The sequence below is a fragment of the Leguminivora glycinivorella genome, chromosome 3 (genome assembly GCF_023078275.1).
Source record: "Leguminivora glycinivorella isolate SPB_JAAS2020 chromosome 3, LegGlyc_1.1, whole genome shotgun sequence".
Lineage (NCBI taxonomy): Eukaryota > Metazoa > Arthropoda > Insecta > Lepidoptera > Tortricidae > Leguminivora > Leguminivora glycinivorella.
In genome coordinates this window covers 12,632,472-12,660,129 of record NC_062973.1, presented here as the reverse complement: position 1 = coordinate 12,660,129, position 27,658 = coordinate 12,632,472, and the positions used below count along the sequence as shown (strand labels likewise).

At 38.9% G+C, this 27,658-nt stretch overlaps 2 protein-coding genes across 2 annotated transcripts in view; both read right to left on the bottom strand.

Moving 5' to 3' along the window:
• Nucleotides 1–27,658, bottom strand: part of LOC125242525 (synaptotagmin-like protein 5) — a 47,521-nt gene that overhangs the window by 9,243 nt on the left and 10,620 nt on the right. The gene's annotated exons all lie outside the window — the stretch shown is intronic.
• Nucleotides 417–27,431, bottom strand: LOC125242526. The gene is made up of 2 exons (XM_048151279.1): nucleotides 27,314–27,431; nucleotides 417–1,648 (listed from the first exon to the last, which is right to left on the bottom strand). Exon 2 carries the CDS (start codon nucleotides 1,470–1,472, stop codon nucleotides 501–503), a length of 972 nt encoding a protein of 323 aa, XP_048007236.1. The 5' UTR covers nucleotides 1,473–1,648; nucleotides 27,314–27,431; the 3' UTR covers nucleotides 417–500.

Here is a 27,658-nt window from a genome sequence, read left to right as displayed (position 1 = left end):
AGGCAGTTATATTAACAGGCTCATAGCGTGCTACAGGAGACACATCTCTGGTAGCAGTTCTATTTTCGAAAGACAAATATCTGGGATTGGAGCTGCCTCTCGCGATTGCCATTTTCCCACTTTTATGCACAACACAAAACACGACCTGTTACATTTAAACAATATCACGCTATGGTTGGTCATTAAATTAACTCATTTACACATGTTATCGTATCCTGTAGTCTCTTTGTTTCCTGTTACAGCGAGAATTAACGATAGCCAGTGCACACAAATGGCGCTCAATTCAAAACCACAGTCGACTCTATGATCAAATGAGGTTAAGAACAAAGGAGTCCGATCATGGCCAGTGTGCGTGAAGCCAGAAAGACCTCAAAAATTATAAATAGGTAAAAATAGATAAAATTACATACCACCGAAAGAAATTGGCTTTTGATGAATCGAAAGTGTACTCCAACGAGTACATTTATCAGACACCCTAATTGGCGCCGTATTTGGTATGCTTAGGAAGTCGTCGATGTAGCTGGAATAGTGTTATCGCCTGTTAGACTAGGGAGCGCCTTTACGTCTTTGCGTAGACAGGATTTGTATAATCTTTCGCTTTTCACTGACAATTCAGGCGATGAAAGTTCCCTATTGGTGTTTGAATCTGCGAATCCAGAGTCGGAACCACAAGAGCTGGCATTCTCAATTTTATCACTGGCTGATGATGTCCTTCCACTGCTGATTGCAGGAATATCTATATCATCATTTAATTCTTCAACAATGTCATCCCTTTTCTTAAATTCAATAACTGAGCTATATCTATGAACATCTGCAGTATCCTTAAAAATTGACCGTTTTATCTTAGGTGATGATGATTCTACCAATACTTTACTTTGAACTTCGACGAGGTCAGGTGACTTTGTCAAAATAGGAGATAATCCTGGTTTAAGTGATACTTTTTTATATTCTCGATTAGTATTTTCTGTATACGTTTCCTTAATCACTACGTCTTTGGCTCTTTCTGAAACTCTACTTAATTTGCTGGCAGACTCTTCAAGTTCATCAGCTAAGGAGTATAAATCGTTTTCTATGTGTAATAATTTACTTTGTGAAACTTTCGAAGTTTTCGGTCCCAATTCGGGCGACGCTTTTAGTTTCTCTGATATATTAGAAAGATGGCGTTCGATGTTATCAGCATAGTAATTTTCAGTAGATTTTTGTTGCAAAATCTGTTCATCTACCTTTTTAGCTACTGAATAATTTTCACTTACACGTTGCTTTAATGGCACAGCCTTAGGTTTAGTTACTTGTGATGCCAAAAAGGAATACAGACGTAGTTTCTCCCTGTGCTGTTTTCTCACCTTAGACAGAGGAAGTGGCTCCTTATTATTGCCTTCGCTTTTGAGACAATTCCAACACGACACATCTTCGTCCTTGCTTACAACTGCCTTATTTCTTGTTTCACAAAAATCGGATTTGTCTTCCGTCATTGTTGATAAATAATATTTTTTTCACATATGTTCTTCGATGCTCAAGCGCCGATAAACTGATTCATTTCCATACGCTCAAACTCTTAAATAGGCATTTGAATTCTTCTCGACAAACGCGTTTAAATTAACAACCTTAATTATATTATTAATGTCAAATGTTACGCAATATTGTCTACCTAAAAAAACAACGACTTTATACGAACAACCTAATTAATTGTTCCAGATCGTTTCGAAAATACTCGTAATACTATATATATTGCTTTATCTGAATTGATCAATAATTAATGTGGGTATTGAGTTTAAATAAGTAGAACATTAAACAATAATATAGGTATACAATGGATTAATAAATAAAATTAATAATGGATTAATAACTGCGTAACACAAAGGTTAAAACATACTATTTCAAACGTTAGGGACAAAAAATTAAGGTCTTGCTGAGCTAACGCACTCCAGAGCATTAATTGCTGGTGTCAAAAGATCAAACGAATTATTTTCCAAGTACCTATCAGGTACTGTCACATGTACGTTTGGTACGCGATGAGTGTGTCACGTCTTTCTGTCAAAATACTGGTTTGCTGGGTCAGGGTTAATTTGGCAGTATGTAATTAATAATGTGAACATTTTTTGTAGGGCTTGTTATTATCAACCGACCGAGCCGGGTTAATACCTATCTAAGTTTAGAAAGTTTGCGCTTGACATGAAACTATGTACTTAAATCTTTTCTTCCTGAGTGACGTTCTTTGTTACTTAGAATTATTATTTCCGTTAAGCTTAATCGATACAAAAACCATTAACACGGAACTAAAACATATTGCGTAACATTTGGAAACGATTATAAGATGCAACTAAAAAACTAATGACATTACGCACTTCATTCAATTAACAAATGAGGTTGGTTGCACGCGTTGCAAGGTAATTAATACAAGATTTTAATCGTTTCTAAAAATGTATAAGAACATCATCAGCATCACTATAGATTATAGAAGATATTGCGGATTGCGTACGTGACCTAGGGCATGCCAGTAGAAAGGGAATTCGGTTTTGATGTAGGTCCGTTTTAAATAACATTTAAGACATCATCTTAAACTCTTGAGTTTATCTCATGTAGTGGTGAAATCTTTTCCAGGTTAATCCTATCCTGCGCTAATACTTTGACTTTTTCGTACGATACGGTTATAGTATGAATTTTCTGAGATGAATTTTTGAGTGTTGCCGTAATCTGTTAAACAAAAGCCTTTGTTTCTATTATTCACAGCGGCTAGCTCCCGTTTCCACAGCACGTGCTAAAGTCTCAGTGTAGTTAAAAAGTAACTATCATGATAACAATAAGGTTCAAATTTATGAAACAGTTTACAGTATGCAGGTAACTTTTTTTGAAGATGACAAAACGTGTTATCTCCGAAAGGGCTTTCTATGGATTTGAACCTTATTGTTATCATGATAGTTGCTTTTTAACTACACTGAGACTTTAGCGCGTGCTGTGGAAACGGGAGCTAGCCGCTGGGAATAATAGAAACAAAGGCTTTTTCCCCTCACTAGCTCGGAAACACGTTTTTTGTCCTTTAATACCAGCGGGTAAAAACGCATTTTATCCACTAGTGGGTAAAGTAATTTGACCTTGAATAAAGTCAAATTAACTGCTTTTAAATTGATAAAAGTAGGTGAATCTAGTAATAAAGATGATTTACCACCTGTGGAACTACTGGAAGCAGTGATAAACGCATTTTTTGCGTTGTAGTTTCCTCGCTATAGTGAGGGGAAAAGTTTTGTGTTACACTCGGGTGCAAATGTATTTTACTTCTCGTGTGTTAAAAACTCGCAAGTTCAGGATTCTATTCTCAAACCACTCGCTTCGCTCGTGGTTCAACTATAGAATCCTTTCACTTGCTCGTTTTTCAATTCCACACTCGGCGTTAAAATACAACTTTGCCCCCTTGTATAACAAATAACTATTGTTTAACAGATTACGGCAACACCCAAAAATTCATCTCAGAAAATTCATACTATACTTACTCTACGTATCCACACCTCGGACACTGGCGATCAAATATATGAAAGAGGCGCGTTCCTAGCACACAGTCTAAGCTCGTGTAGGTGAACGCGTACTATAATCGTATGAGTGAAATATGACAGGTCGACCGACTGTTTGCGTTTTTGACAGGCGTTAACTGTGAGGTAACCGGGTGGGGGTAGCCATACTGTACGATAGTACTCTTTATTATACTGTGACGTAACTGTGTCTGAGTAAAGTGTGTACCTAACATTACTACCCAAGTACACAGCCTAATAGACGAGATTCAAAAGAACCATTTCAGGCTCATTACATCCATTATCACTTTCCATTAATGTTACGCAAGCCCCAGAAATCGACCACAGCTCTTAGCATGCTGTTCGATCGAATGCTGAGGAACTCTAGTCTAGTCGATGCCAATTGCTACATAGCAATCGAAACACAGTCTGGCTGTGTTGCGTACAGAAGAGCGATAAGGAGAGCTAGCTACGATACGCTTACGATGCGTAAGCGATTGTGACGGTGAATAAGTACCCTGCAGACATAGGTATAGTATGAATTTTCTGAGATGAACGTTTCGCTTTTGCCGTAATCTGTTAAACAAAGGCCTTTGTTTCTATTATTCACCGCGGCTAGCTCCCGTTTCCATAGCACGTGCTAAAGTCTCAGTGTAGTTAAAAAGCAACTATCATGATAGCAATAAGGTTCAAATTTATTAAACAGTTTTCAGTATGCAGGTAACTTTTTTTGAAGATGACAAAACGTGTTATCTCCGAAAGGGCTTTTTATGGATTTGAACCTTATTACTACCATGATAGTTGCTTTTTAACTTCACTGAGACTTTGGCACGTGCCGTTTAAACGGGAACGGGAGCTAGCCACCGTGAACAATAGACACAAAGGCCTTTGTTTAACAGATTACGGCTAAAGCGAAAAGTTCATCTCAGAAAATTCATACTATAATGATCTACCATTATACGGTTCGTCATTAGTAGAATCATCTGTTACGGCATCCGTTGGGCGGAGAAAGCATCCGGGATATTTGCAATGAAGGGTGTTTAGCAAGTAAAGTGAATTTGTTAAGTATGTTTCTAGTTCAATTGAATTAAGGGTAAGTATTGCCGTACGACTTCAAGAAACATTTATTTTGCGCCTTGCAACTGCTTACACGGAATTTATTTAAGAACACTTTGGTTTATCTATAGAATGAACATAACCTATTAAACTATACAGAAAATGAATAGAGTATGCTGTATTGTATGACTTTGTGAACAAAAATATTAATAAATTGCTACGAGCAAGCTGACTTGACTCGGAAGGAATGTAGGTAATGATATTTTTATTTAAGTATTTTACTATTACTACTAATATTGCAATAGATACGGAAGCTGTCAACTAGACAATTAAAAACCGGTCACGGTAGAAGTTAATGTTGCATAGGAAAGAGCCGAGTAAGGTTTGCGGGCAACAAAGTTCGCCAGGATGCATGATTAAAGTCTACAAGATCTATGAAAATATCAAAAGCACAGTATACATAATAGTAAGTATTCTATCACAAATTACTCAGATACACAAATGTACTCATCAGTCTCATGACACAAATACATTATACGGGGATTCGAATCCAGGACCGTCAGCTTCATATGCACACTATGCACAGTCACTGCCATGCCGAGTAGGCCAGATTTGAACGCATGGAGGCCTTGGTCACTTTTTCCTTGTAGGTATATGACATTATTTCAGTTTAGGCCAGATTGTTTAACCAATAAATAATTTAAAATTAAGGTCAAAGTGTAGGAGGAGCATAAATAGAACATGATATTAGAGATACCATGTGATGTTAAGTAAACTGTAAGAGGTCAATTACTTAGCAATGTTAGCAAAGTTAAACAATCAATAGGTCGATGACGGCCGTGACCTGTTGCAATAAACACTAATTAGAAAATAGTAGCCATTACTAATGCGCGAACAATGGGCACCTGCAAAATGTACCTACGTCAGTCCGTCAGGTTTGGAAACGAATTTGCATACCTTTGCCATTTTGTAGGATTGACACTGTTGTAGTAGGATTGCTAAAAACGGTTTTTTTCCTGGCTTGATAAAAAACATGAAAAAAAAAACCGTGAAAAAAAAACTGTTTTTTTCTGGAGTGTTTATTTCTAAAGTACAAAATGTATTAGAAAAAATTTAGAAAAAAACCAATAACGCTAGGTTTTTTGCATAATTCTGAAAAAAAAATTTTTTTTTTTAAATATTTGCAACCCTAAACTGTAAACATTAGAAGCGCCATTCAGTATTTAGTACAGCACGTTATTCTCGTCATAATTGTTTTGTTTTTATTGCTGTATTATTTTTTTTTAATTTTCCTGTAGCACCACCATGGCAGTTACAGGTACTTCCTGAGTGGTTTCAATTCCTCTCATTATCTCAGTATGCCAATTATGGCTAGTGTCTCTAGCCGGAACTGTCCGTAAGTCGTGAATCGTGTGATACGATAATCTGTAAGCTCCGCTTAGGGATGTCACATCACTTGCGCTAACTTTCTCTTTGTCAAACTTTTTACGTGTAAAAGTAACTATTTAATATAAATCTAATCTGTCAACAGTGTCAACACAAGTGGAAACTACTTTATTTGCAATTACGAGAAAAATTACGTGAGATATTAGGTATATACTAGTATCGTAGGTATCTAGACTTAATATTTGATATAGGAATCTTCAAGTTAAAAACTTTTACCTCATAAAGTCATAAAGTATAATTAGTACAAACATAAATAAATATACATAAATGTGCCTACATGCCAGCCCTGGACCATTGCGCACGCATCGTGTGACAGACGATCACAACATTCACATCAGGCGCTCGCGCAGAAGGCTAAGCCACTCTTTATTCCGGATGGCGATGACGCTAAATGACGTATTGAGATTAGATTGGTATCATATTTGTTAAGATGTCAAGTTTTTATTTTCAGCGCTCTTGTATATGTTTACATGCGTGCGACGAGCTCAATAAATAAATAAATAAATATTACAGGACATTCTTACACAGATTGACTGAGGCCCACGGTAAGCTCAAGAAAGCTTGTGTTGTGGGTACTCAGACAAAGATATATATAATATATAAATACTTATATACATAGAAAACATCCATGACTCAGGAACAAATATCTGTGCTCATCACACAAATAAATGCCCTTACCGGGATTCGAACCCGGGACCGCGGCGCAGCAGGCAGGGTCACTACCGACTGCGCCAGACCGGTCGTCAATATTTGTGACATTTTTTTACAAAATTACTCGCTTATCTTAAGGAATCTTTGACAGGTCATTCGTATAAAGATACAAACAATCTCGTATTTTATTTGAATTTTAACCTTGTACGTCCACGCATACTCGTACAAGTACAAATAAGTTAAAACAAGTTTCACTCTTCTACATAGATATTCAAGTAAATTCAAAAATGAATAACAAATAATTGCCCCGGTTTGGAATATTCGTATATTTTTATTTGACCACTACCGATCTTGCGTGTGAATGAGTAATTTAGTCGTGCACAAGTTGCACATATCAATCACAAGTGACAATGGGAGATAGAGCATGGCGACTAAGCAGTCTAAGCACACCAGCTGATTCATTTCGAATAGGTACTCTTTTCTCGCACATAGGTACCAGATATGTCGAATTAAATAAGCGGTTTGGCTTTACTGTATCCGTAATTGTATTTGTTTATTAAACCGTCATTGGTAATATTTTTGTAATCAAAAAGAAAAAAATCTCGTTGGTACTTTACAATTATTAGGTATCGTTCAAGTGCATATTGTTTAAACTAAGCTATGTATATCTTTGCCGATTTCGCTATGGCGTCATTAATTCAATCCCGTATAGTAAAAGGCAGTAATGAGGTGGCTACACGTATAAAATACCTATTTAATGTCGTAGAAAGCACCGTGTTTACGTCTACATGGTGGATGCCGTTTTCCCATGGCGGCGGTAGAAAGTGGTCGCACGGCTAACCTTTACTTGCCTTGTAAACATTGATTGCATAGCCAACAAGTCGGATTTCAATGGCCCAATGTAACTGTGACTTCGAAATACGTAATTTATGTAACCATCTAAGAGTGAACTATACTGGTCCAACGGTCCAACGTAAAGGTTAAATCTGCAAGCTATTCGAATAATATTTGCATCTCAATCAATGCCAATTATGAAAACTTGTATACACCTGTAATAGATGCACAATTTATTATGAGTAATTGGGAAGATTCTTTTGTTTTTTTTTTTATATTTGAGAGAGGCTTTAATTGAGACTTGTAAAGGGCATATAGAATAGAATAGAATAGAATAGAAATCGCATATGTTATTTAAGTGCCTACATAATCTTATTACGCAACGATCGATCCTCGTAATTGCTCGCGATCGTAACATTTTTCGTTTATCAATCGTTGGTATTTTGTCCGTGTGGTAAGGTCTGTGCGGAAAAAGAGAATTGTCGTAGAATGTGTTGGGCTCCCATATATTCCGCGACACGCAAACGCTGTTCCGTATATGTAGATCATATAATTCTCGATAACACGCGTCTTGGTTCGATTTGATGCTTCAAAGGTTAGACTTGACAGACATCATGAATGTCAGGAATCATAAATGGCGCGCGCGACCTACCGTAGCTTATAATATTCCTTAGGCATTTTTATGATGAGGTTTTGATGAACTTGAGCTTCCGTTTCCACTTCTTAATTTTTTATTAACCTGCTTTTGTTTTTTAATATTTATAAAAACTATATAACCGGGTTAATCTCAAATGATGGTAACGATGATGACAATATTAACCGCGCAGCGAGTCATGCTCGTGTGGACTTGATAATGAACATAACTGTCCTCTGCGTATGGGAGTAGGTGTCCCTACTTACTTACGCTAAAGGAAAGCCAGCCTCCATTACTTTGAAATGTCATGCAGTATATGTTAAGTAGACAAGAAAATGAATTAGTCGTTACGAAATTAATGCGTAGCAACAGTTATTTATAAACAAAGAAAACGTTACAATTTGTGTAAAGAATTCACAATCATATTTTTCGATAATTTAACCTCTTTAGTCCCAGTTAGATGGTACTGTTTTGAATTTAGAATCCGGTATACGAGTAAAGCAATTGAAGTTCAAATTAGATTTTGGACAAAAGTCAAATGTAGGACAGCTATCGACAATCGTTTGTATTTATCTAAGTTCTTATCCATAATTTTGACATTGTGTTAATATTAAGAGAAGCAATTTGACATTATTAATAATTTTGTGAATAAGGTCCGTTCTAAACAAGTCATAATATCCTCTAGAGGTACAACATATGATACTCGTACCTACGCAACCATAAGAGTTTTACGACGCATAATTATATTATACGCAAAACTCATTAATGCATATTGCACCATGTAGGTACCTTATCTCCGCTTGTATTATAGCTACTGTACGATAACAGCGTTGCCTAACAGATGAGCTGAGATAATGCGTTGGGTCATGAATACATGTTGGACAACGTGTAGACATTCAGAGAGAATACAGAAGCGTAGGAAGTACTTACAACATAAGAACAAGAATAGTTTATTGTTAATTAGAAATTATTACAATAGGTACATTTGTCCTGTGGCCCCACACTAGGCTAAACCTGTCACGCCACGCGGTAGTTATTTTATTTAAAATTTTAGTTCAAGTGTAGAGTGGAAAATGTTTTTAAGTAAATCCTTATGCTCCTTAGGGAAGTAAAGCAATATAGCCTGTTAGAATTTACTATTGAACGACGCTGTCAGAAAAACTAGAACAAAGGGTATGAAAATTTAAAAATTGGGTTAATATTTAGAACCTTTTCGTACTGATCAATTTTATTATAACTTCAGCCCCTCGACTTGAAGTCGCGCTTGATGTATGGACTCGCGCGCGATCAGGCAAGTTATGCTAAAGGGTCCTAAAGGGTCTGTTAAGATAATTAAAACGTCTGGTTGTTATTACACTACACAAGTGATATATATAAATACCTAAGGTGTTGCACGGCAACAGAAGCTGGATGCAAGCTAATTTAAAGACTGGTGGCCATAAAATTGAAGCGTGCTGTTGCGTAAGAGGACATTAATCAACGTCAACATTAAAGGGAAGTTTCCACTAATCGCGATGGAATTGTAGCGATTGTAACGGTCACTGTAACTGTACTGCATTGTCTATGGCACCATCCGCGGTTGCGTCAGCTGTGGTCTACGGAAACCGCTGTTTATTGTGTCGCGGAGTAATTATGGTGGTAATTAAGTTCTTTCGCTGCCAAAAGATTGCATAAGCTTGTGAAGAAATGGTGATAATTATGGTGAAGACTAAACAGTGGTTTTTATAATTGATAGGGATCCGACAGACCTAACAAAAACTGCCACATTCGGGACCTATTTCTGGGCCGTTCTAAAAAGGTGGTATTAAAATATCGCTCAATTTAGATTTCATGGTATAGTTATAGGATCCACTGAATATCTACTCGCCACAGTTGCGAGTGTTGCGACTCACTAATTTTGGTTTAAAAAAATAAACTTAAACATGTTCTGGCATGCCATGAGTATCCTGGAATGCAATCATTAATGTTACCACTTAGTAATTTTTACCTCTATTGTTTTTTTTTGTAAGAAGTTATGATATTATTTTAATTGATTGATACCTAAGTCTGAAACATCTCCACGAGACAGGCATCTGCCTAGTGTGGAGGTCAGTTTAATTGTAGGTATCTATGATTGTATTTTCTTGGAAATAAACAAATTCTATTTTATTTTAATCTGTATGCGCCAATAATGTGCCCAGTGCTCAACATTTGCCGCATTCTAACTCCCAACACGACAGTGTTGCCAGATTATAATTCTGTAAATCTGTAGGCTGCGGCCAAAATATCCGTAGAATTCCGTAGATAGCAATTTAAAAAATCCGTAGTTCTACAGACTTTTCCTTTAAGTTTTTATGGCCGATTCCGTCTCTAGAAAAAGCGGAAAATTTAAAAAAAATAGGATAATTTAAAGCCATGAAGAATTAAAATTTCGCGCTTTTTTACAAACACACACACACCTCTGTTTGACAGACTATATTGAAGCATAAATAATGAGTAATGAAAAGTAGAAGTGTATGTAGCACTTCTACTTTTTCGCCATATTATTACAGTGCGTACCTACCAAAGGTATTGGTACGCTTCAATTCCGTTCCCTTTTACTAAATTAGTGTAGCCTTAGAAAGTTAGATCTTGTACAGCGTGAGCGGCGTGTAACGAAACGCAAAAGTATAAATAGTCGCTATAGTCCGAATTGAGTCCGAAGCACATCCGAAGCGTGACGAATGACGAAGCATCCGAATCACGTTTCGTTATTAGCAATAACTCACAATATCTTTATTGCTCACATGTATAATTTAGTAAAAAATTGTGTTATTGGAATTCCGTAGAAATTTCAAAAAAATCCGTAGGTCTGTGTTGAAGCCCCGAAATCCGTAGATCTACAGACTTTTCCGTAGATCTGGCTACACTGCAACACGATCTCTTAAGTTCAACGTAATTTGGAGAAAATGGTTTGTGTAATTCAAGTTTGCTTCGTTTAGGTATGCAGGCTTGAGAAGAACATATACTTCCAAAGTAACGGTATGCAATTTAAATAAACGACAGCGTAACTGTTTATAAACAAGGCATTCTCTACACGGTGCGCGATCACTCCTGTGTAATTTGTTACTTATTTTCTTTTGAAAAACATCCTATCCACAGCAGCTGAACTTGAGCAGGGTAATGATGTGAAGCTGGGTAGTAATAGCAGGGAACCGAGGTCTGATTGGAATAGTAATGAAAGAGAAGACGCCTGGTTGATTGATACCCGAATATAGTATTTGAGCTGACTTCCATTTAGGCATGATACCGACGTCTGTTTGGAAATCAACATACTTGTGCGCTTTCTACTACGGATTCAAGTTGTTATTATCGTGTTCGTGTATCGTGTGTGATCAATACTAAAATGTGGCCTGGGTACATTTTGTGACATTCGTTGGCGGAGTCACAGAATATATAATAGTACAAGTACAGAAGGCCTACTGCTTTGATGTTCACGACATGCCGCCTTTTTAAATGCCTACAACATTCTTACAAAGAAACTAGCCGCACGTGCGCGGCGTCCGGCGATAGGGTTGCCTATGGATTAAAACGAATTAATACTAAGATAAAATGTTATACTATTATATTCAAGTTTTGGGTACTTTTTAGGCATATCTATTGTATTTACATAATTTTGTTTAAGTTCCAACATCACAAGCCTTATTAAACCTTTCCGGGGGACTTAATCAATAGTAGACCTGTGTAAAGATATCCTATGGTATTTATTTTATTCATGATATCTATTTAACTAAGCATTACTAGTCATTCCACACGCGGACATCGTATATGAACCTTTAAAAAAACTCGTGACGTAAAGTAACATTAGAAAGTGCGAACGTGCGTTCCGTGAAAACGCGCGCCACCCCTGATTAGGCCGCGAACTCGCGGCCGCCTGTATGTACTTGTAGCGCGGCGATAGAATAGCGGAGTGAACCGCCCCTGGCTGAGTTTAGATCAATTCTTGTAACTCTAGGTAGGTGCACCTTGGTTTTTGATTTGAAAGGTCAATCGGAAATTGAAATTTCCAATGGACAAAGTTAGATATTGTTTTAATTCATCGAATCTAAGGGTGGAGTGAAAGTATTTTGATTTTGGGATGATGATGTATGATAATATTTCAAAAGGTGAGCGAATAAATGCCTACAACATTTCAACACAATACCTATGCTCGTAACATCTATTCGACATTTAATCAGTTAAGCATAAAAAGGGTGTAAGTAGCATTTAAAAATACATTTGTCTTTAAATACTATGAGAACCATCGAGAGTTGATATTGCTTTGTTAACTCAGTTACAGCTAAAAACATTTTGGTTTAATTCCCGATTGACTAGTAACCTGCAAGCAACAGCGCTGGTTGACATTTCAATCTCGAATGCTTATTATAATGTCATTATACGGTGATTGTAGCCTTCGATGGAGTGTCACGCTAAGAAAAGGCTTGCGAAACGTTTATAGAATTTTAAGATCATGTAAGTGTCTTGTGTCTATGCTTCGAAACCTGTAATGTAAACCTGCAGTGTCGCACAGCCGCGTTTTTGCACTTAGTCCCAATATAGACAGGTGTAATTTGCCCTGATGATGATAATACCTCATAAGTACTTTTAAGAAATCTGCGTAGTAAACACGTTTTAGAGGTGCCAGTAGTAGTCAATTACTTATTATTTAATAATCCGGAACCTCAGATAATTATGAAGAAGTCTCTAACGGAAGTCATGAACAAGTCAGATTAAAGCGATTAAAATTACTATCGCTTATAAATTGATTGGTTCATTACAAAACATGGAATAGTGGGTAAAAGCCGAAGTGAAAGCATTAACCACGTCAATAAACTGATCTCCATAAAGTCCATAACACTCGGAAAAATATTGCGAACACGAACACTTCCTAGAATGGTTTTCTCTATGCGAGTAAACCAGTAGTTCTACTCGTAGTAGCTACGCCTATGTTTTTGCCGTGCACCGTGTTTGCCTTTCTAGTCGTAAGGGTAGAAATAGAAATCGTTTTCAATGCAATGACCGGTAGCGTATCACCAGAGCTTGTACTATTATTTGAAATGTCACTGAAGGGCCTTCGTTATTCGATACGTATTATATGAAAGCCCTTAAGTGATATGAAGATATCTGCCACTATTAATAATGTTCCGATTTTTAATAATCACGGTATGATAGGGCATAGCTGCCATTTCTATTTGTGACAAGATTGTGACACACTCACGAAATATTATAATCAACTGTAAAATCAGCCCTTTGAGAAGTTCACCAAAATATCGGCTTAATTGGTTGTTAATTGTAAGAACATCATAAAAAGTAGAAAAGTGACCGTCAAGATATGATAAAATTACGACGTTTAAGGTCTTCATGGATGTCCTCAAAGACTATATATTATTCTACCTAGGCCTACCTCCTATGTATCAAAATTTACAAGAAACAACCTATGTTAAAATACTCAAATAATTATCCAATACCTAAGCAAAATTTTGGTCTTTTCACAGTACGTAGGAAGTCTATGTTTGATGAAATCTTAACTAGAGAGACTACTGCAGTGTAAGTTTTATCTCAAATAATTCGTTACATAATACCAATGTCAGTTATGAAATATCAATACCTCACGGCCAAGATTTTTCAATTACAGAATCGATTATACATGGTCCTTCGATAGAATCAAAACATCAGAAATAACATCGTGGCTGATCGCGATGTTTGATTGTACTTGTAAAGTTACGTAAAGTTGTTTCTTTCTTTACTAGATTCAAATTAGATATTGAGAGGAATTAAGTACCTATTGAGAGTTTTATAATCACTTTATGTAAATCATTTAGTCATTCTGTTTATTTATATTATCTAAGATGTTATTGGATGGTTCTTAAAACTAGTAGTTTTCATATTTAAGTTACCGTATACTTAACCAAAATGGATAGAAGGAATGGAAGGATACCTACGAGTAATATGTAAATAATTCAAAAATTGTAGGTATATTTCTGTTTATTTATTTCTCTGAATTGAACCTTCAATTTTCTACCGATTCCTCTTCCACTTTTTACGGTCTTAATCGAATATCAGAAGCGAGATATAGAACTGGTTACTTATCAGCAAAAAAGATCGCAGATGCGTTGGGCGGACGATATCCAAAGGACTGCTGGGAAGAAGTGGCTCCAGATCGCACAAAACCGTGACGAGTGGCGCATATTGAAGGAGGCCTACTTCCAAAGGGTAGAATCAGGCTAAAGAGAGAGAGACTTATCAGGAAATATGACTATTTTGTAAATTAAAACAAAAATTATACCAATTACTGACGTAAAAAAACTTGGCATAAATTTACTTTGTTTGAGTATTCAAAAGACGTCCCGTTTTGTAAACACGCAAACCAATTGTACAAACAGACAAACACCCGTCCAAGGAAACTGAGAACTAGTGAGTATTATATTCTTTGATGAGAACGTTGATTAACCGTGAGTACAGTAGTATACAGACGAGTGTTATGTGAACGAAAAATTTTACTATTATAAATGGCATTGAGCCATATTAACACGACTGGACCTTTAGGGCAGATTGTGAGTCTCGTTCGAATTCAGAAACAGATCTAAACAAGTCAACCGAAAATCAAAAATCGCCCTCCAGATCTAAATCAACCGAAAATAAAATGAAAATATTTCATACCTAAATGATCTGATTTATCTGCAATAAGGACGAATTTCTGTTCTATTTTCAGAGGAATTTCAGGACAAGAACATTTTTATTGTACTTACAGCATAAGGCCCTTGTAGGCATACATATAAAATGGAAGGTTACATATCTGAGTATTCTAGTGGCTTTTGGAGGAACACGCATTGTCGCATTTTTAGGCAAGTAGTCTGCTTGTGGTCACTGCGTTTTAGTTTTCTAGGCCCCATTGAAGCTAAATTTCATTCCATACAAAAGCTACCTTGAGTGGCTTGAGTACATTTCGTAGTTTATAAATAACGTGCACACGTTTATTTATTACTTGAGACCTTACATTGTGCTGTAAAGTCAAGGCAAGATGCAAGCGGATGCGACTCGCTAAAATACAATGACGATTCATTTCACGGGTTATTCTGATAAATCAGAGCGTGTTAATTTCGTTTAGGTACCATAAACTTCATTTGACTAAAATTAAAGGATGCTCTAGATCACCAGCTTGAAACTGATTAAGTAATTGACCTCATTGACCTGACACTAACATATTTAGTAATATACGTAACTTACTTTCTATATCGCAATGTTAGTGCGAGCGAAATGTGCGGAAACGGAAAGTTATGCAGCGGTATCAGCATGGTCGCGTAATACCTATAGCCTATCGAGTCAGTGTGTCCTTTTCGCACTATTTGTAAGTGTTTACTGACGCGATAGGCTACGTCGCACTAAGAAATGACAGTGTGAACCAAATGATAGCCGTAGGTAGGTGGCATGTTTAGATTAGCATTTCATTTCTAAGCTTACCTTACCCTACAAGTTTGACGAGTTTTACAGAGGTAAGTTGTTAAAATATTATTACTTCCATCACATCACAATTCCTTAGAGATAAGTCCTTAATACATATACGATTGCTCCTACAGTTTCTGCATTGCTATTATTAGTTTATGTTAATAAGGCTGCCGTTTGTTTTATAAAGTCAAGGCATGGCGAGGTCCCAAGGCTAGTAATAGATCAACGACGTGTGTTATTAGCATTACGTCACGATCGTATATGTTTAATGGATTATGAAGGTCCTAAGCGTTTATTATAAGACAGTTCGCAGTACGATTGAAGGAACCAGGTACCAATAAATCCGATCGACTGAGTCATGGTAAATTCAAGAAGGCTTAGGGGGGAATTAAGGTTTGAAAATAGGAAAAGGTACCTATTTACAGTTACTTACCTCAAAATATTATATATTTGTTATAATTTATATATGGCAATATTAATGATAAACACAGTGTATAGGTAGTGCACTATCTACTCATTTTACATGCATTCACACATAATAGCAAGTCTGGCACAATCACAATGACCGTGTCAGTAGAAAGGAGGTAAATATAATTATGTAGGAGTGAGCAGTTGAAAATTATGCAATTTTTTTATAACATCCGATACAAAATTAGAAATTGACTAATTCAGACTGACAAATCAGGTTGTTATATTTTTGGTTCCATTATTGATTTCCAGTTACTAAGCCATATAAAACTATTTACGGGTTTGGATGAGGTTTTAGCATAAATTCTGGCTAGGATCTAATCCAAAACAGCTGCAAGAAATACAGAACCGGTGTGTGCCCATGTGCCCAAGTAAATGACCGAACCGCCATAGGCACTCCACAAAAAGTAAGATGATATCACGAGCAAACTGGTTCTCATGCCAACAATTTGCTTTACAGAAACATACCGCGTTTTTTTGACCTTTTACGTATTAATTTAAACATTGCGTTTTATATTGAGAAAGTAAAAAACACCTGTGGTTAATTAGGTCTCTGTTTTACGCCTAGAAATCTACCTAGAAGATATAAGTATGTATACGCAGTCCTAACCAAATTATATCTACAAACAAGTATTTCACTATGACAATGTACGAAATGGATAGGAAATCAAATTCTATGATTTCTACAAAGGCCATTTCAAATATATGCGGCAATAAAAATAAGCATTGACGTATATGTATTACCAGTTTTACTTTTTAATATTACTAGTCGTAAATGCAAACGGTCAGTTGAGGTGAACAAGGCTTTCCTGGTATTCAAATAATACCAAGATGCCTTTTGTAGGTACTGTAAGTACCTAACTACCTACATATTTTGTAAGATTTTTCTACGCTAGTTTTGAGTTTCGGACCTTGATGAGGAAGAAGATATTTGATAAAAATGTGTAGTCAAATGAGAAAACAAATAAAATATTAGGTTTCATTTGCGTATTTAGTTACAGTACTATTATGAAACTACAGTTTCTACACTTTATTTTATTGGGCATTATTATTTGCAACAGCAATTAAACCCACACTGAACATTTAACGAACCCGTCACATAATTTTGATGAACCGCCAAGGAAAGACTAGTTTAGCAAATCGGACAATCTGTTCTGCGTAGGATTAACAAATGGCGTATACAAGTATAACGAATGGAGATTGGGACAAGGTCCCTGCCCTCATTTCTTAGCGTTTAGCGTTTGGATGCGATTAATGCGTAGCTAAGTGACATACAAGGTTTTTTAAAGGATAATATTGTTCTTCGTTTTGTAACTGTTATCAGAATTTTACCTTACAACATCAGCTACATGTGAGATATAACTATGCCGATAATTCAACTATTACATTTTTATAGTTCTTTGTAATAGGAAAATGAAATACTTAGAACAAAGTACTTTACAGTACGTTTAAGAAATTAGTAAGCATGGTAACAAGATTCATCATAAGACATTAAAGCTGGGTCTGTCCTAAATAAACCTATTGCATTACATGTCAACGCAGTACATTTTACTGGCATACTCTTAGGGACCGGCCACATCTAAGAGACGCATGTCCCCAGGTGGCGCGACGCCGCCACGCCGCCTGGGGCGCGTCTTACGTCCTTTCTATACAAAATGTATTACTGAGGACTTGAGGAGACGTTTTTTGGATTACATTCAGGCGGCGTGGCGGAGACGTCCGTTGCGCGCCCCGAGACACGCGACGCTTAAGTGGGAACGCTGATGCCTTAAATCAAATCACATCTATCGTATTTCAAGTAACCCCGGACTTGACATACTCCAAAAAATTACAACCAGTCCATTTGTAACCTCCCGTATACATTCAGCGAGCCGGCCACATTATCTCACGACGGGTTTGTCTTTTCGAAAGGCGCTACTTATTACGTATACTGACAAGTATCAATAGTTGCCCACCTGTTATTTATTCGTTACGAAACTTGCTTATCAATATGGAAATGCCGTTGTTTTAACAGTGCAAGTCGACCGAGGCGTGGGCTGCATGGTTAAACAAGTTTTCTATAGACGCTCTAGAGCCCTACTTTTTTTACTTAAGCATTTTAACTTCTTAGCGATGTTGAACTTCTTAGGAGTAGGATTGAACTGTCAAATATGTACGTTTTTTTATCATGAATATAAAGTGAAGTTTTTGCTAATTAGATAGATGATGTCGTAACACATGATGAATAAATTATAAAGAAATATACCTTGTCCAAATCCGCATGTCTACCTTAGACGATGAAAGTGGCAATTCTGTAATCCGCGTATACAAAATTAACAATGTCATCAGTTACATTAGCAACGTCATTGTCAAATAGAATGCCGAAATTAGCGTAAGAGATAGGTATTACCGTTAGCCCTCAAAGACTAACCATGTTTATATTGTTTATGGTTCTTAGTAGAGCATGTCTTTGCCGTCCTAAATTAAACAGGACCTTAAAGACGAGCTCCACTGTTTAACCTGGTTAATTCTTTCTGCTTTCGTAGACATATGTATTATGTATCCTAATACTTACGACGGAAAATGACAGGCACTCTTCAACGCCGGACCAGTAATGCTGCTCCACGATATTTTTTCCGTTTATCTTAACTTTAGCGGGGCTCCTATTCTATACTGTTGTTTGGCCTTCGGCCATTTGAGATACCTAACTAACCTAACCTACCTATACCTGCGGGCGTAGCACAGTAGTTGGATAATTTGGAACTTTATCTTATCGGCGCGTCCCTATCGCACTTACAAATAGTGCGAAAAAGACGGCCTGACGTTTTATCGTTTATCGCGCGACCATGATTACCTGCCTGGGCATTTTGCGTTTTAGACTAGTTGCGATGCGGTAACAGCGATGATGCAGTGTTCATCCATTTGTCATCTTTAAAATTACGCAAAGCTATAATGCCAAAAAATAAATTACTAAAAATTTCAGAGCTAACCTTTCACAAGTCACACTCACACATAACGATCGAGACAAAAAAGTGTGCGTAATTTTCCAATATTGTCTTATATCTAGGACAATATCGGCTGGGACAATACGCCACCAGTCGTGTGATTGGACTTTCACTCGCCGACATACTGCATTGTATACAACAAAGCATGCGAGCGAATTATGGCATTAATGTTATGCCCAGGGACCGGACAACCCCTTCCGCGCTACAAGCCTTTCATTGGGAATCCCTAACGTAAGGACGACCCAATCGAGAGACTCTCCCTTTCGAACTGCAAGCCCATTCATTTGGCTAGCCCTTACAAAAAACTAAGCAAAACAATAAAGCTAGCCCTGTGCATTGGCTTAGCGCTATCCGATACGGCTTGCAAGCCTTTAATAAGGGTTACCCTTATTTTAAGCGCTATTTATAAGGCTTTCCCTTATGTTAAAGCGTAGTCGAGCCTTGCGTAAAAGAGACAGGATTATGAATCTAAGCTATTGTAAGAACAGGAAGGAAAATGCGCTGTTGCCACTCCGCACTATGCGCCCCATTTTTAATTTTGCAACGAAACATGTTTTCGTTGGATAAAAGTAGAACACGGCTAAAAATTATTTTTAATGAACTGGGAGACAAGGAAGTGATGGATCGCCTGATGGTAAATGATCATCGCCGCCCATAGATCAGTATGTACGTTCGTACGTATGAATGTATGTAGGTATGTATGAATGTATGTAGGTATGTATGTATGAATATAATTATGTAAATATGTATGTATGCATGTAAATATACAGTGTTGGCCGAAAATCAATACAATTAACCATTAACATTACACATTGAAAACGTTAATTGCCAACATAAAAACAAGCCGTTTTCGTCATCCAACTCGCCTTGATGAGTTAATTGGGTGAGCAGTTCCTAAGATAGAGCTGATGCTGAACCCTGACTTTTCCCAGGGGAACGCGGGTTTGGTTTAACATAGGCAAGCGCTGTTTTCGTCATCGGACTTGTTTTGATGAGTACTTGAGTGAGCAGTAACCAAGGTAGAGCTGATGCTGAACCCTGGCTATTCCTAGGGGAACGCGGGTTTGGAGTAACATAGGCAAGCGCTGTTTTCGTCATCGGACTTGTCTTGATGAGTACTTGTGTGAGCAGTAACCAAGGTAGAGCTGATGCTGAACTCTGGCTACTCCTAAGGGAACTCGGGTTTCGTGCAACATAGGCAAACGCTGTTTTCTTCATCGGACTTGTATTGATGAGTACTTGAGTGAGCAGTAACCAAGGTAGAGCTGATGCTGAACCCTGGCTTTTCCCAGGGGAACGCGGGTTTGGAGTAACATAGGCAAGCGCTGTTTTCTTCACCGGACTTGTCTTGGTGAGTACTTGAGTGAGCAGTAACCAAGGTAGAGCTGATGCTGAACCCTGGCTTTTCCCAGGGGAACGCGGGTTTGGAGTAACATAGGCAAGCGCTGTTTTCTTCACCGGACTTGTCTTGGTGAGTACTTGTGTGAGCAGTAACCAAGGTAGAGCTGATGCTGAACCCTGGCTATTCCTAAGGGAACGCGGGTTTGGAGTAACATAGGCAAGCGCTGTTTTCGTCATCGGACTTGTCTTGATGAGTACTTGAGTGAGCAGTAACCAAGGTAGAGCTGATGCTGAACCCTGGCTATTCCTAAGGGAACTCGGGTTTCGTGCAACATAGGCAAACGCTGTTTTCGTCATCGGACTTGTCTTGATGAGTACTTGAGTGAGCAGTAACCAAGGTAGAGCTGATGCTGAACCCTAGCTTTTCCCAGGGGAACGCGGGTTTGGTGTAACATAGGCAAGCGCTGTTTTCGTCATCGGACTTGTTTTGATGAGTACTTGAGTGAGCAGTAACCAGGGTAGAGCTGATGCTGAACCCTGGCTATTCCTAGGGGAACTCGGGTTTCGTGCAACATAGACAAACGCTGTTTTCGTCATCGGATTTGTCTTGATGAGTACTTGAGTGAGCAGTAACCAAGGTAGAGCTGATGCTGAACCCTGGCTATTCCTACTATTGGTTACTGCTAACTCGGGTTTCGTGCAACATAGGTAAACGCTGTTTTTGTCAGCGGACTTGTCTTGATGAGTACTGGTAAAGCTGATATTGAACTCTGGCTGTACCTAGGGGAACTTAGGTTTGGTGCAAAATAGACAAACCCGGTTTCCGTTATAGGCCCTGCCTTTATGAGGACTTGGGTGCGCTGTACCCAAGCCACTGCTGTAGCTGAGACCTGGTGGTACCTAGGGGAACTCAGGTTCGGTGCAATATAAATAAACGCTGTTTTCTGTTCATAGTATGTTTCGTGTGAAATATCTTAGACTCGTCAGTTAATATTATGTTTTATGGACCGGACAACCCCCTTACCGCCGCTCGCTACAAGCCTTTCATTGGGAATCCCTAACGTAAGGACGACCCAATCGAGAGACTCTAAACCCGAGTTCCTTTCGAACTGCAAGCCCATTCATTTGACTAGCCCTTACTAGCCCTTAAAAACTAAGCAAAACAATAAAGCTAGCCCTGTGCATTGGCTTAGCGCTATCCGATACGGCTTGCAATCCTTTAATAAGGGTTACCCTTATTTTAAGCGCTATTTATAAGGCTTTCCCTTTTGTTAAAGCGTAGTCGAGCCTTGCGTAAAAGAGACAGGATTATGAATCTAAGCTATTGTAAGAACAGGAAGGAAAATGCGCTGTTGCCACTCCGCACTATGCGCCCCATTTTTAATTTTGCAACAAAACATGTTTTCGTTGGATAAAAGTAGAACACGGCTAGAAATTATTTTTAATGAACTGGGAGACAAGGGACTGATGGATCGCCTGATGGTAAATGATCATCGTCGCCCATAGATCAGTATGTATGTTCGTACGTATGAATGTATGTAGGTATGTATGAATGTATGTAGGTATGTATGTATGAATATAATTATGTAAATATAATTATGTATGTATGCATGTAAATATACAGTGTTGGCCGAAAATCAATACAATTAACCATTAACATTACACATTGAAAACGTTAATTGCCAACATAAAAACAAGCAGTTTTCGTCATCCAATCCAACTCGCCTTAATGAGTTAATTGGGTGAGCAGTTCCTAAGATAGAGCTGATGCTGAACCCTGGCTTTTCCCAGGGGAACGCGGGTTTGGAGTACCATAGGCAAGCGCTGTTTTCGTCATCGGACTTGTTTTGATGAGTACTTGAGTGAGCAGTAACCAAGGTAGAGCTGATGCTGAACCCTGGCTATTCCTAAGGGAACTCGGGTTTCGTGCAACATAGGCAAACGCTGTTTTCTTCATCGGACTTGTATTGATGAGTACTTGAATGAGCAGTAACCAAAGTAGAGCTGATGCTGAACCCTGGCTTTTCCCAGGGGAACGCGGGTTTGGAGTAACATAGGCAAGCGCTGTTTTCTTCACCGGACTTGTCTTGGTGAGTACTTGTGTGAGCAGTAACCAAGGTAGAGCTGATGCTGAACCCTGGCTATTCCTAGGGGAACGCGGGTTTGGAGTAACATAGGCAAGCGCTGTTTTCGTCATCGGACTTGTCTTGATGAGTACTTGAGTGAGCAGTAACCAAAGTAGAGCTGATGCTGAACCCTGGCTATTCCTAGGGGAACTCGGGTTTCGTGCAACATAGGCAAACGCTGTTTTCGTCATCGGACTTGTCTTGATGAGTACTTGAGTGAGCAGTAACCAAGGTAGAGCTGATGCTGAACCCTGGCTTTTCCCAGTGGAACGCGGGTTTGGAGTAACATAGGCAAGCGCTGTTTTCGTCATCGGACTTGTCTTGATGAGTACTTGAGTGAGCAGTAACCAAAGTAGAGCTGATGCTGAACCCTGGCTATTCCTAAGGGAACTCGGGTTTCGTGCAACATAGGCAAACGCTGTTTTCTTCATCGGACTTGTATTGATGAGTACTTGAGTGAGCAGTAACCAAGGTAGAGCTGATGCTGAACCCTGGCTATTCCTAGGGGAACTCGGGTTTCGTGCAACATAGGAAAACGCTGTTTTGGTCATCGGACTTGTCTTGATGAGTACTTGAGTGAGCAGTAACTAAGGTAGAGCTGATGCTGAACCCTGGCTTTTCCCAGGGGAACGCGGGTTTGGAGTAACATAGGCAAGCGCTGTTTTCGTCATCGGACTTGTCTTGATGAGTACTTGAGTGAGCAGTAACCAAAGTAGAGCTGATGCTGAACCCTGGCTATTCCTAAGGGAACTCGGGTTTCGTGCAACATAGGCAAACGCTGTTTTCTTCATCGGACTTGTATTGATGAGTACTTGAGTGAGCAGTAACCAAAGTAGAGCTGATGCTGAACCCTGGCTTTTCCCAGGGGAACGCGGGTTTGGAGTAACATAGGCAAGCGCTGTTTTCTTCACCGGACTTGTCTTGGTGAGTACTTGTGTGAGCAGTAATCAAGGTAGAGCTGATGCTGAACCCTGGCTATTCCTAGGGGAACGCGGGTTTGGAGTAACATAGGCAAGCGCTGTTTCGGGTGCTGCTCACTCGAGTACTCATCAAGACAAGTCCGATGACGAAAACAGCGTTTGCCTGTGTTACACTAAACGAATTCCCATAGGTGCAGCCAGAGTTCAGCAACAGCTGACCTCGAGTACTCATCAAGACAAGTCCAATGACGAAAACAGCGTTTGCCTAACCCGACCCGGGTTCAGCATCAGCTAGTACTGCTCACTGTACTCATCAAGACCAAGGAGTTCCCCAGGTGCAGCCAGGGTTCAGCATCAGCTGGATTTCGGGTACTGCTCACTCGAGTACTCATCAAGACAAGTCCGATGACGAAAACAGCGTTTGCCTGTGTTACACTAAGCCCGAGTTCCCCTAGATGCAGCCAGGGTTCAGCATCAGCTGGATTTCGGGTACTGCTCACTCAAGTACTCATCAAGACAAGTCCGATGACGAAAACAGCGTTTGCCTGTGTTACACTAAACCCGAGTTCCCCTAGGTGCAGCCAGGGTTCAGCATCAGCTGGACTTTGGGTATTGCTCACTCGAGTACTCATCAAGACAAGTCCGATGACGAAAACAGCGTTTGCCTGTGTTACACTAAACCCGAGTTCCCCTAGGTGCAGCCAGGGTTCAGCATCAACTGGACTTCGGGTACTGCTCACTCGAGTACTCATCAAGACAAGTCCGATGACGAAAACAGCGTTTGCCTGTGTTACACTAAACCCGAGTTCCCATAGGTGCAGCCAGGGTTCAGCATCAGCTGGACTTTGGGTACTGCGCACTCGAGTACTCATCAAGACAAGTCCGATGACGAAAACAGCGTTTGCCTGTGTTACACTAAACCCGAGTTCCCCTAGATGCAGCCAGGGTTCAGCATCAGCTGGACTTCGGGTACTGCTCACTCAAGTACTCATCAAGACAAGTCCGATGACGAAAACAGCGTTTGCCTGTGTTACACTAAACCCGAGTTCCCCTAGGTGCAGCCAGGGTTCAGCATCAGCTGGACTTTGGGTACTGCTCACTCGAGTACTCATCAAGACAAGTCCGATGACGAAAACAGCGTTTGCCAGTGTTACACTAAACCCGAGTTCCCCTAGGTGCAGCCAGGGTTCAGCATCAACTGGACTTCGGGTACTGCTCACTCGAGTACTCATCAAGACAAGTCCGATGACGAAAACAGCGTTTGCCTGTGTTACACTAAACCCGAGTTCCCATAGGTGCAGCCAGGGTTCAGCATCAGCTGGACTTTGGGTACTGCTCACTCGAGTACTCATCAAGACAAGTCCGATGACGAAAACAGCGTTTGCCTGTGTTACACTAAACCCGAGTTCCCCTAGATGCAGCCAGGGTTCAGCATCAGCTGGACTTCGGGTACTGCTCACTCGAGTACTCATCAAGACAAGTCCGATGACGAAAACAGCGTTTGCCTGTGTTTCACTAAACCCGAGTTCCCCTAGGTACAGCCAGGGTTCAGCATCAGCTGGACTTCGGGTACTGCTCACTCGAGTACTCATCAAGACAAGTCCGATGATGAAAACAGCGTTTGCCTGTATTACACTAAACCCGAGTTCCCCTAGGTGCAGCCAGGGTTCAGCATCAGCTAGACTTCGGGTACTCATCAAGACAAGTCCGATAAAAAAAAGGGCCAAGAGCGTGTCGGGCCACGCTCAGTGTAGGGTTCCGAAGTTTTCCATATTTTTCTCAAAAACTACTGAACCTATCAAGTTCAAAACAATTTTCCTAGAAAGTCTTTACAAAGTTCTACTTTTGTGATTTTTTTTCATATTTTTTAAACATATAGTTCAAAAGTTAGAGGGGGACGCACTTTTTTTTCCTTTAGGAGCGATTATTTCCGAAAATATTAATATTATCAAAAAGCAGTCTTAGTAAACCTTTTATTCATTCTTAAATACCTATCCAACAATATATCACACGTTGGGGTTGGAATGAAAAATATTATCAGCCCCCACTTTACATGTAGGGGGGGTACCCTAATAAAACATTTTTTTTCCATGTTTTATTTTTGCACTCTGTTGGCGTGATTGATATACATATTGGGACCAAATTTTAGCTTTCTAGTGCTAACGGTTACTGAAATTATCCGCGGACGGACGGACGGACGGACAGACAGACATGGCGAAACTATAAGGGTCCCTAGTTGACTACGGAACCCTAAAAAGCAGCGTTTGCCTGTGTTACACCTGAGCAAAGCAGGAGCCTATCATAACTATAAGTATTTGGTATTGAAAATTGAACCTTATTTTATCTACAGCCGTTTCCATCAAACAGAAACGCGCAAATATCACACACAGTGCCGCCGTAGGTAACGATCGTATGTTATTTCGTTCGGAGTAATGTGTGCTTTATGAGCGAGGTACAGGATTTAAACTCGCACGATATGCTATAAGGGAAAGCAAATAAAACCCAATATAAGGCTTACCCTTATGGCGTTAGGCTGAGCCGATGATAAGGGTTTTGAAAGGGTATTGGGCTATTTTAGGTAAGCGCTTTCGTTAGGGCTTTAAAAGCAAAATGAAAGGGTATCGCGTCAAAAGGGTAGGGTAAGTTAAGCCTAACGAAATACCCATACAAAACCCCGTATAAGGGATAGCGGGCCGGTCCCTGGACTTATGCCTCGTTAATGCTATAAAACACAAAGTGCGTCAAGGACGTTCAAATAGTATATATAGACAATAGGTCCGGTTTTATGCAAATCGGATATTATGGCAACGTTCTCAAATGTTTAAGGATTTCTATATCTCACGTAGGTTGGTATATGAAGGTCGTATCTACCGTTACCTTCAGCTTACCTGAATTATAAATGCTGAAAAAGGAAAATCGTAAACGAACAATTTCAAGAAAAACCCGATACTTAATTACTTATTAATTTTACAAAGCGTCATAATTATGTTAAACATAAAATCCTCCTTCTTGCAACCAATCTGTTTTATAGATAAAAACTATCAGAATTCGGAGAGCATTTTTGAAATTCCTAATCCTAACTATAAATAACATAAGAACTTCGTAATGTAAAATCTTGGTAGGTAGTAAGCACTTAATTTTAATCTCTAACTTAACGAACATTATGGTTTCCAAAAAATGTTTAGACGTCGGCAAAACCGCCATCCGTGACTGGCAACTGGCGCGTAGAGCCTTGCGAAAGGTTCGTTGAACCCGGGGAAAGACGGACTCCTGCTATTCTTACTTCGATTGTTCTGAGCGTAAGATAATCGATTGCATTTGTCAATGAGTTATTGAACGATGTGCGTGCGCGTCGGAATTGGGCCCAGTTTCCGTTGACGTCTTGATTTAGGTACTTGTACCATACAAGTCATACAACGTAGAAGTACATTGACGTCGCTGATGTAATTATTTCTAAACGCAGCCATATTTCATGACCGAATGCTTGTATCTGTAATATCTGTATCATTCACTTGTTCGTTCTATTCTATAATGACACAGTTCTTATTTGTGGATTCTTAGGAAGTACACAGTTTTTATTTGTGATTTTATTCATAATTGAAATCTCTAAAAATTTAATGTCATAACGCGAAATGTGAAGATACCGTTGACGGTTGAATCATTACTGTCGCATGATATTATATCGTACTTAGAGAAAGCTTGATAGCATAATTTACAAGATGAAGTGTCTCAGTCTCAGTAATCGTAGGTTTTCTCGGTTTACAAAGTAAGGCCCCATAAAATGACCTAGCCGGTTTTATACTGAGATTAATTCTTGATACTTGAAGAGAAATCTGAAAAAATGAGAGTTGTATGCTAATTTGAACTTGTACCAATGTCATCAAAACTTCTATAATAGGATACCTACCATTTAAATTGTATCGCGCATTTTGCTCGTGCTACACCGTATTCAGTCAGTAGTATTCAGTGTTGCTGTTGATATTATTCAGATATCGTTTCGATGTCAGTGTCCATTTCAATTGGCCGTCTTGTCTTTCTCCTGAATTTTATCACATTTTCCGTTCTAAAGCTGACCTGATTCGTAAGTATTTAATAGAAATAACTTTATTGGTTCTTCTAAAATAACCTTGTATAAGACTCCTCTATATGCAACAATTGCAAAACTGCATATATCAAAGAATGTGCAACTGAAATTGTTATTAACCAGAGTACATTGCAGAACATATTACGTAATTTATTTCCATTGAAGTGC